This window comes from Priapulus caudatus, unplaced genomic scaffold (assembly GCF_000485595.1).
Source record: "Priapulus caudatus unplaced genomic scaffold, Priapulus_caudatus-5.0.1 Scaffold137, whole genome shotgun sequence".
Taxonomy (NCBI): domain Eukaryota; kingdom Metazoa; phylum Priapulida; class Priapulimorpha; order Priapulimorphida; family Priapulidae; genus Priapulus; species Priapulus caudatus.
In genome coordinates this window covers 444,118-455,146 of record NW_014577198.1, presented here as the reverse complement: position 1 = coordinate 455,146, position 11,029 = coordinate 444,118, and the positions used below count along the sequence as shown (strand labels likewise).

General features: G+C 45.5%; 1 protein-coding gene across 1 annotated transcript in view; it reads left to right on the top strand.

Annotated features, from left to right (window-relative positions):
* Window positions 1-9,164: 9,164 nt before the first annotated feature.
* Window positions 9,165-11,029, top strand: part of LOC106806033 (crustapain-like) — a gene marked incomplete in the record, with an annotated part of 9,508 nt that continues 7,643 nt past the window's right edge. Inside the window, 2 exon segments of the mRNA XM_014807875.1 lie at window positions 9,165-9,238; window positions 10,208-10,934. Of these exon segments, the coding sequence (XP_014663361.1) occupies window positions 10,556-10,934 (379 nt within the window).

Here is an 11,029-nt window from a genome sequence, read left to right as displayed (position 1 = left end):
CTTCTCGGTCAGTCATGTGCGTCTGAGCGCGCCCAGGCAACCTGATAAGACTACGTGACTACTGGTAACTACGGGCTTGTGGCGCAGGCCGGCGATCCTTACATACGCCTCTCGAGGACCTCATACATTTCGGTGGCATCAGAGCGATCGATTGTTCTATCGGTCTAACCCGGGACACCATCTATCAGACTCTGCCGTGAGAACACATTATACTGCACGTACTGGCGACCTTGCAAGGCTTACAGTACATGCCTGCGCTAGAATGGTGTCGCATGTATTTGTGTGATACGCGGTTAGGCGTATAAGGTATTAACTTAATAGTAATAATAGCAGTATCGCACGTTGTCTGCGACTCTTCCAGTGCACTCCGTGTGTGATTCGTATAACCCTCTATCGTTGCCGCAGATCCTAGCATAATTATATAAACGAAATCTAGAGGTGTTGAGACCGTTGATTACCAGGCAACCATTCACACTCACGCGGTGCGCACGTACACGGCACACGTGTGCCCACACGCACACTCAGGGTTACTCGCGACACGAATACACGCACGCGGTGTGACATGCACCATACACGCAGCGCTGCGCACGCGCGAGTCATGCACCGTTAAGCTATACAAGGTTTTAACTCTAACCCTCAGCCCGATCAGCAAGGCGGTGCGTTGATGTGCTCGAACCCGGTAAGGGACGAAGCGAGGCGCGGTGAAGCAAAGAGGCGCACCTATATAGTCTGGCTGCAGACAGGTCTTGTCATCGTGGCGGCTCACGTTCTGACCATTTGCAGTTCTACATAGGCCAATGTAGAGTCACCACTCTTACATGTTGCCATGCCCATCAGAAACGACTATCATGCATATCTATATATATATATATATATATATATATTAATGACTAACCCTTCGATATATACTTCCTATTTAGTACATGATTACTATCGAGCGTTACAGATTCTCGCGTCATTTCCTCATCGATGATAATATTGAAGCTTCATTGTTGCATCACAATATTCCGATGCAGTTGTTATTTTTCGTACAATAACCGGAATCGTCAATTAGAAATAAAAATCGCCACAAACAATAACAAGCAACTATTTTGATAATCACGGACCTCTGTGATCAATACGAAATAACGCGTTTGCAAGGCATGGCCGTGCGGGAGATCGAACATAGTTAATTATGCAGCACGATGATTGCAGGAATCATCGGAATGACATCGGGTCCTCAAATCACGCTAATCGAAAAACATCCAGCCGCCTTACGTGGACGCTAGATCGGCATACGGCCGTCGACCGTGCTGGATACTACTACGGCACAGTGGCGCGACGACTGGTGGCTGGTCCGCACGAGGGCGGGTACGTTTTACTATAATACTGACGTCACGGCGACATTTGGCGCGAAACGCTTTAGTGTCTTTTTGGCCTGCTTGATATCCACATTGTATTTATTATATTATCATTATATAATTATTATTATATCTATATATATTATTATTATATTATCTTATATTTTCTTATATTGTCTTATTAATTATATTATATTATATTATATTATTATTATGTTATATTTATTATATATTAATTTTCATAGCGGCATATTCGGATAGGATGAAGCATTATTATATTATTACTCTTGCCCTAATTAATTGATAGCATACCATGCATGCTGAGACCTGATGCCATGTGATTAGTTCGTCTGGTCGTGTTGCGTGAGCAAACAAACATGCCGATGCCGTCACGCCTCGGCGAAATGCGTTTAGCCTTTGAGCTGCGCTAGTCGTTTCTATCTCTGGCAGTGTACTGTATCCCTGCTCGTAACCTTCCGATGTTTTCACGTATTATATCAAGAGCGTATTATAGTATGCTCTATATATATAACGAACATTATTTAACTAAGATACATACTTACATAACTTACATACGTAATTAGACTATAACTTACTATAGCTGTAGATACTATATACGCTCTTGATTATATTTAAATTGACTTGCGTCACACGTCTGTGATCGTTGCCCTTATATGAGTGACAACAGCAATCGTCAGTCCCAGCTCTCGTTTCTAGCTGAAGAGACGGTGAAGGCATGTATGCTACAGATTTATGTATATAGCCGTGCCCCCGATAACTGCGCAGCCTCGGGGGCTAGCCTAGCTGGGGTCAGCACTGTAGGCCTGGGCCATCTACCTTACTTTGCGCCAAGTTATCTTTTTTTTTTAAAACCATAATTAAATCCATAAGCTTGCGGACAGTCTAAGAGTCTAGTCCGCAGCGTACAACGATTCTGTAAAATGAACGTAGCCAAGATATGGTATATTAGTGGGAACTCCCCCTATGTCTCTGTCAATCTAGGCTGTCATTTTCTCTCTATACGCGTGTGACCGTATTCATCAACACTACCCCGCCGAAAAGACTAGCATCGCGGTCTTGGTCAGTTTTTAACATTTTAACTCGCTTCGTACTACTATTTTAACTCGTTTGTAGTTTTTTTGTCTTTTAGCGAGTGATATTGAAGGAGCGGTGTCTAAGTTAGCAAGAGGCCATGGGACCAAATGATTGTATCTCGAACACTTCGGGGACTTTAAGGGCTGCTTTCCGCGGCCATCTCGGGCGGTTGTAAAACCAAAAATTTTCTTGTACGCTCGCCGCCAACCGCCATGGTCGCCGCTCCGCCCTCAGTATGTCCCACGTGCCTCAATTTTAGAAATCTGCGCTTACGCCCCTGGCTGTATGTGCGCTTCATGACATGGACTGACATGCGACAGGTTCGCAGTCCAGATTGACTCCTAACAATCGTTTGAGCAGCCGCGAAAAACAATTTCTCCTGTTATCTACTAGCAGCTTCAGCGCTCGCGATTTAATGCGTAGTGTAATAATCTAGCGATGATTCGCTAAATCATATTTACAAAATTGGCTTTATTTCAGTTTTGGTTCGGACTTCGGTAAAATGTTGCGCCCTACGATCGAATAACGCGCTAGGAGAGATGGAAGTCCATCGGAATGGACGTGAGGTTATAAATCCAAGATTTCTATGAAGCACAACCGTCTTCGAGGGACGAGCATGTTTATCATCCCTATTGCTAGCAAAGAAAAAGCGTAGTTCATATATATATCGATTACTATGATATAAGCATCACCAATTCTAGCTACGAGCTAAAAAACAACTCGTTCCTAAATACACCCGGCATAGTTGACGTCTCGTAAACAACATTCGGAAGGTGTTATTACTATTGTCTATAATATAATAAATAGTCTGAAATCATATGCCCAGGCTGGTCGCTTCCTTTTGCCAAATACTAGGAAGTATGATTTCAGAACCATTTATTGATGTTGCCTGACAACGCGAGCCTCCGCGTATTAAATGTATTTGCGGGATTTTGATTCTGTATATGCCTATATTAAAAATAACAGACGTATTGCCCGTATGCTATTTCACGATATCATAATTATCAGACACTCGGCGAAAGAGTTTGTACGTTTCTTGTTATAAATAAATAATGATTGGCATCGATCTCAAGTTATATTGCCCTATCAAGTGATACGATTTATTTAACAGCAGGATATGCCGTCAAGCGAAAACCCAATATAAATCGCGCTCAACGGACAGCATAAGTAACAATAGATACACAAATAGCGCCGTGGTACGCGTCCTCGGTTCGGCACTTCCTCAGCTCCAGGTACGCGTTCCGGATTATCTTTCTTATGTAACCCAACTAATATTTTTCAGTAAAAGAACAATAAACAATAAGTTTTTACCATAATATTACTACCTTTTAGTTATTTTATCAAAAATGATTCTTTTGTAACTTTTGAAGCATAGCGCTGTGATCAGTAAACTCAACCGATTTGCAAGGTGGCGTGGCCTGAATCGTGACCTTAACGTTAGATTTGGGATCTGCTGCTGAGCCTTTTTTAAGGGCATTGACCGTTTTCTGGGCGTAAGCCACTATGATAGACAATAACAACAGCACGTAGTAACAAATAAGACAGCCACGGACGCACGACACTTGCGGCACATCCTCTAGACATGCCCCGCCCCTCTTTAAATGCTTAACGGCTGGCCCCTAATATATTTACCTGCTGCTCGACAAGTCGCCGCAAGTGTCCGCGCACCATCTTGTACATTGGTAATGAGCAGCGGACTTCGCAGAGGCAGCCCTGCATCCACGTCACCCTCATTAAATAGCGCAGGGTGCATTTTCGTTACGTATACCTCTAAAGGCATCGTCACACTCTAAATTAAATGCCTTAACGTCGCCCGCCATGCGCCATTTCCTTCCGACGTATTCGCGACCTATCCATTGTACATGCGTATATAGTTGCTCAACTGTACGTTCAGGGACTTTCGAACAGGGCAATTCGCTCGCATCATCGCCGCCCCTGGGTTCCCTATATTAATGTCCACATGAGATGGCGCTCGAGCAATCGGTCATCGGTTGGCCCTGCCATAGAGAATTCTGCGGCGGATTTCTTTAACTTTGCTTTAACGTTCAAAGTGGAGCGCGCGGGGCAGGCTGACAGCACGTGTGCATGGTAAAATCCTGATTTCTACATGCTTCACTTCGCTCGCTAGCCAACGCCGGCCACGACTTCTCAGCTGCGATAGAATATTACCGTTGCAGTCCCGACGTAATGCAAGCGTTATTTGCCCATACATTAGCATAGCTGCGCGGATCGTGGACCCGTGCCCATACTGCAGAGCGAAGTGAAGCATGTAGAATCAGATTTACCATTGCACACGCTGGCTGTCAGGCAGCGCGCGCCGGCCCTTCCATTGAACGTATAAGAACGGCCGAGAATATTATCTGGCACGTCAACGGCGACCGACGTTGCAGCGCCAGTTGGCCCATACAACTAGCATACGCTGGAATCGTTCATGCTCGCGCGATACTGCAAGCGAAGGTGAAGCATAGTCATAAGGTTACCATGCACACCGGCTGTCAGCCTTGCCCGGCTCTACTGTGAACGGCATAAAACGGGCCGCAAGAAATACGTATCTGTAGCAGTCATCCGTCGCCGACCGACGTTGCAGCGGCCATTTAGCCCTACATTAAGCATAGCTGGGTATCGTGGGCGATGCTGCGATGCGAGTGAAGCTAGTAGATCAGATTTTACTATGCACACGTGCTCGTCAGCCATGCCGGCTTCCATTAAACGTATACAAACGGCCGAATATTATCTTACTTATATACTTACAATTCGTGACACTGGCGCAAACTTCTTACGCGCGTTGTGGCATCAAGAACAATGGCAAAGATTCTCTATCGTATAATTATAATGCACATATTTTGTAGATTTTCTCTTCTCCGAGGCGAAAGTTATTCTGTTATCTTATACTTTCTTCTCGTGTTGTTTGTGCACGGCGGGTGCTACGCTGCCTGTTACTCGATCTGTTTTGCAGAGCGAGCATTTAAACTCGGCAGATTCGCACGAAATTGAATTATCGGCATAATAGGCAACAGTAAGGAGAAACGTTTAAAAGACTCTTGTCGTAAATTTTTCATCTGTTAATACGCCGCCAGGGGCTTGGCGAAGGTTTCATGTTTATCTCCGGCGTGTAGTTGAGTGTTGGTTTGTGAGTTTGTGGTTGTGTGGGGTTTGACTGGGACGCTCGCGTATTGGGCCTGCACCATTGCGCCCGCCCACCGCAGCCGCCGCGCGCCTGAACCGCCTGTATCATACAAGTTTAGCCTAACTGAAAAGTTATGGACCGGCATGCTCAGTAAATTTTCAGGATACGTCAAGAAATGGCCTAATATAGATTGATGAGATTATGGTTGTGCATCCGGAATCAATTAATTAATTAATCATTCATTTCATAATAAAATCTCAGGATAGAAAGCAGAATGGTCGCGTAACTTTAAGCCCTGTATACACTACGCAACTTAGTTTGCAACTCCAACAAACTGCCGAGTCGAGCAAACTCGAGCAAACTTCGTCAGTTTCACTGTCGTTACTGACTGTGTTCCAATTGTTCAATGGTCTAATGTTTTGTCTATTACTGTCAGGAATCACATTGACTACAAATGTCATCTTGAGATTGAACTGGTTATTCCAAACCTCAGCAACCTCGAGTCAAACCTAGTTTTGCCAGAAGGTGCACGGCCTAACTTCTGCAACTTCTGCAACTAGTTTGCCGAGAGGTTTGCCAACATGCGTCTCTTACACTGCGCAAACTTTGGCAAACTGGTTCTTTGCAACTCGGCAGCTTTGCCTCGATGGTTCTTGCTCGATGTTCTGCCATATCTAAGACTTTGCTTCCGTGTTACAGTGGCTCTTTAGAATGATTACATTTTGTTGGGGTGATCCGCATTCGCAATTAATTTATATAACTAATTAATTATATTAATAAAATATATTTCCGCGGATAGCCTGTCAGAAATGGGGGATAACTTAGAATTGAATTACATTTGTAGCGTGGTGATCCGCAGATCATTAATTATTTTAAGATTACATTAATTACATTAATTTTCCATTACTTAATTAAATAATTAATAATAAAAATTGCACATGCCAGGAATTCGCTGCCTTGCCGCGTGAGCCGCTCTGTGACTTTCGGTGCCTCTTAAGTTCCCATCATCTTTACTAATTGAACGTATCAAGTACCTCTGTCTACGGCGGCCTGCAGGACATATCTCGCACGCCACGCCGAGTATTCGCACTCACTTAACCATGGTTTGTCATTGATCCGCGCGCGGTCTACGTTCGGCATATGGTTAGCTCCATGCCTAGCCCATTATGCTTGATGATTCTGACAGATTATTTGAAATACTAGAAGAATTAAAATTATCTATGATATATAGATGAATTTATGATGAATTTATTGATATATTTTGGAGCGTGACTGGGAGCTGACAGATTTGAACAATTAGAAGCTCGACACAAATCTTTTAACAATATATTAAAGTCATCTCTTTAACACTTTCCAAGATCAAACCCATTTGTCTGTACATTCTATGTTCACTGCCTATACAAGTGCATGTAAAGCTAACTAGCAGATCTATATCCCGCGCATGCGTTTCGTCAATTCTAAAAAATCCCCCCATACAATAGGACACGCATGTGGTCTATCGTCTATAGACATTAACAATTATACATAAATTAGCTAACAGCTGTCTGGTGAGCGGTTTTTTAAAAGCCACGCTCGCGTGAACACTGACTACCCCCGAGCTATTGTCTACGCGTGCTGTGTGGCAAATGTAGGGTATGTATGTGTATGTACACATCGCTAAGTGCTGATCATAGATTCTATGTGTCTATATCCCCCAGGGTACTATCAGGGTCTGGAACGCGTCGGGTATATCGCAAACGTACCCTGGTACTATACTGCATATGGCTTAGCCCTCGTCACACGAGCCCACGACGCATTTTCGTGCCACGAACACGCAGAAAATTGGCAAATCGTGCGGGTTCATCGAGGGTGTACGTCGCAGACAGTCGTACAAATTGAGCATCGTGGCATCGACTTACTATCCCGTCGCGCCAGGCCAAACTTGACATGCACCTTTTCTGTGCACGATTTTTGTCGGTATCTATGTCTTCTGGTTGTTCGTGAGTCGTGTACCTACAACAGTCTTGCGCCACTGTATCGTTGCGGACTAAATATTTTGTCGTGGGGGTACCGAATTTTTTTTTTAGTCAAACAATCTTACGACTATCTGCCACGACTGTCTTAAACTGTCTACACGGCTGTCGCAGGACAGTCGTGCAGACATGCCAAGATTGCTCTCACTGATATTATTTTCGTAGAAGCTCGCACACATTGCAGCTCTGTCTGTGCGTTATGTCTTGGCGTTAGTCTTGAACATATTTCGTTTTTTGAGGGTTCTAGTGAGGCTCGGCAAATGACGCTTGGAATTTAAGAACTTGCCTGTCGGCGCTGAAGCGGTGGCTATCACCTGACGCGACTTACGCGTGGCCCCTGCTGGAAGCGCGAGCGTCTGGGAGCGAAACTCAGCACGGCATAATATGGTGCTGTGGTGGCGTTGATCCGGCGCCCCGGGAGCCGCCGCAGGAACCTGGCCGAAACCCCTCTCCCCCCCGAGCGGTTTGTGGGTTCGCGCTGGTACTCGAAGCTGCGCCTGATGTTTGTCGGGCAGATAATAGTACTCTTATTGCAAGAGTTGGGGAGCGGGAATCTGCTGGTTGACTTCGTGGGGTTCATGCGTATGGAGATCTGAGCTGTTTCACTGCAGGCTGGTGCTGATGGTGGTCGCCCTCGCATCACAAGGCAACCTTGCTTATGCCTTACCACCTCTCTTAGTTGCTCGTTTCTTCTCTGTGAGAGCATCCTGGCATACTAACTTTGAATTAGAATGAAGTGACGAGAATGGTCAAAACATTCGGGTAGAACTTCGATTATTCCAGCTGGAAAATCTCTTGCAGCAAATGGCAGGGCACAGATCGGGCCTCGTTATATAGTCGGGGGATACGAACGCGTGCGCGTGACTCTCGATAATGGACATACGACTGGTTGTGCGCCCTTCGCCACGACTGTTCCTAGACGTCATCCACGAACGTAACCAGACCTGTTCACTGTGAAACGAGCCGCCGGACAATGGCACCCCGACACTCTCACGGACTGACGCCCGACTTGACTTGCGACACACCCACGACATAACCACGTACATATCTTTTTTTTCTGTCGCTGTCCCCATCGCTCAAACCATCTTTATATTGTGTCGTTGCCCCTTGTGACCACTCTCGAAAGTTATATTTCGGCCGCCATGTTGCAATGATCTGCGCCCACGACAATATTGTTATGGGGCTCCCCAGACAAAATTCGTTTCGACCGTTTGTGACCGGCCGGCTTAGGTTTAGCGGTTATGGCGTATAGGTTAGGTTAGGGTTCAGGCCGGTAGGCGTAAGTGCGAATTCCTAACTCGGTTAGTGCGAGTAGGCGAGTACGCGTCCGGCATATTAGCATAGACCAGGGATACGTTCCACGGGTATATCCGAACCCGTACCAGGGTACGTTCCGGCCCAGTGCTTCCGTTCAGCCTATAGTTGCTTAACGCTTAATGGTGTTGAACTCTCTGTTTAACCGCGCAGCCTGCTGCTGCGTGCGGCGCGCCCCCGCCTCATTGTTGCCGCTCACTGGTTCGCAACGGCCGCTGACCGCGGTCTGGGTCACGTCAACAACGTGCTCCCGGGATCGTGCAACGTCAGCTGTGTGCCGTCCGGGCAACGTGAAGCGTGCTGGCTTATCGTGTCGGCAGAAACATATAGGTGTAGTATCATTAATGTGTGTACAGTTCATCGTCTGCCAGAGACGGACAGCTGGTTAATATCGCTCGTTATAAATAATAAATAATAAATAGATTAAATATTATATATATATATATATATATTGGATATATATATCATTATAGGTATAGATATATAGGTATGTACAAGATTATATATATATTTAGTTATTTATTAACGCTCGCGCTGAGCTGAGGTTTGCGTGAGAGGCTTGCTAGAATGAAACAGATATGGAGATTCAAACGCAATAGCTGTCGGACCAACAATATATCTAGCCGGGCACTATACATGACGCGAGACATTCAGTAAGTAGTATTGACGAACCAGGAAATATACTTGACACGAATACGTACAATATAGACGCGAAGGTGTGTGTATATTTGAGGGGACGGTAAATCAGTGAAGTGAAACAGTAGTAGAATGAACACTAAAACCAATAATTAAGTTCAATTTCTAAAATTCGCATTTTCTATAATTCTTACGAACATTAACGACAACAGCTGCAGTAACTAGGCCTGTAGCGACAACAGCAACAACAAACAATACACACATACAGTAACAAAATGTATTACTTTTATAATCATTATACAATCTTTATTGTACACGAATCCCCCTCACGTTTACTCAGATTCAGCACCCATATTATTCACAATAATATTATTATCTATAACTTATTTAGCTTATACTAATAGTATACTAACTATAATAATAGTAATATAATAATAGCTTTCTAACTTATACTTTATCTATAACTTAGAACAATAATATCATTATCTATTATTATTCACGCATGATGCCAAATAATCACGTATGAATTAATACAGTCAATCGGATAGAGACTCGTGACTAGTTTCTTTTTCCTTGTGCTACCCGGCCTCCACCAACAACCGGTATGTTCCACTCAGCGCTCTAACGTTCCGCCCGCGTTATCTCGCGTTCGCGATCATTGATCAGTCGAGCATGTCTTCTAGGTCGAAGAAATGACGACGCCGTTTATAAGTCGCTGCGGTTAGCGCTGAACGTATCTTACCGCCATCCAGCGAAAGTACGTCTACGTCGATAGTACGCGCGCGTAGACGCCATATCGGCAACAACAGCAGTGGAAGAGTCTGTGGACCAGTGGTGTGAGTCACACAAAACGACGTCACCGCGGAGCTAGAGACGCAATCGGAAGCGGAAACAGGTGTTGCTGACTCCCAGGGTTGACCTGAAACGAGGTCAGGACACCGAGGAAGGCCCAAGCAAAGCTAGCAGCGCAGTAACGCCTTGTGTGATTACCAGCGAACGGGCGCGTGCGAACACACGAAGACTATACGACCATGGGCTTGAACAGGGTACTGCGCGTGTTAGTGCGTGCGAAGGCGGGGAGGGCGCGAGCAAATTGGAAGCTGCAGACGCTGATGGTGATGTTTGCATTCGCTTTCGCCGGCATCACAGCGATGCCAGGAAAGAATGGAGGCAACGTGAGAGGTAACAGCAGCCCTGGTAGTCAGGGAGGTAACACTGGCGGTGCTGGTAACGGAGGAGGCGGACAGGGGGCGACGAAGGTTCATGGGAACAAGCACTGCACAGCCGACGGAGGGCCTGCCGGATTTAAGAAACCGAAGAAGGCGAATAGAGGTCGCGGGCACGGAAGACCGGAGGCGCCTCTTGCCGAGGATCTGCCAGGCTACGAGCAGTTTCTGTCAAAGAAATACGGTGAATATTACATATTCAGCCGCTTACCATGGTCAAAATTGTGTGTGTGTGTGTGTGTGTGTGTGTGTGTGTGTGTGTGTGTGTGTGTGTGTGTG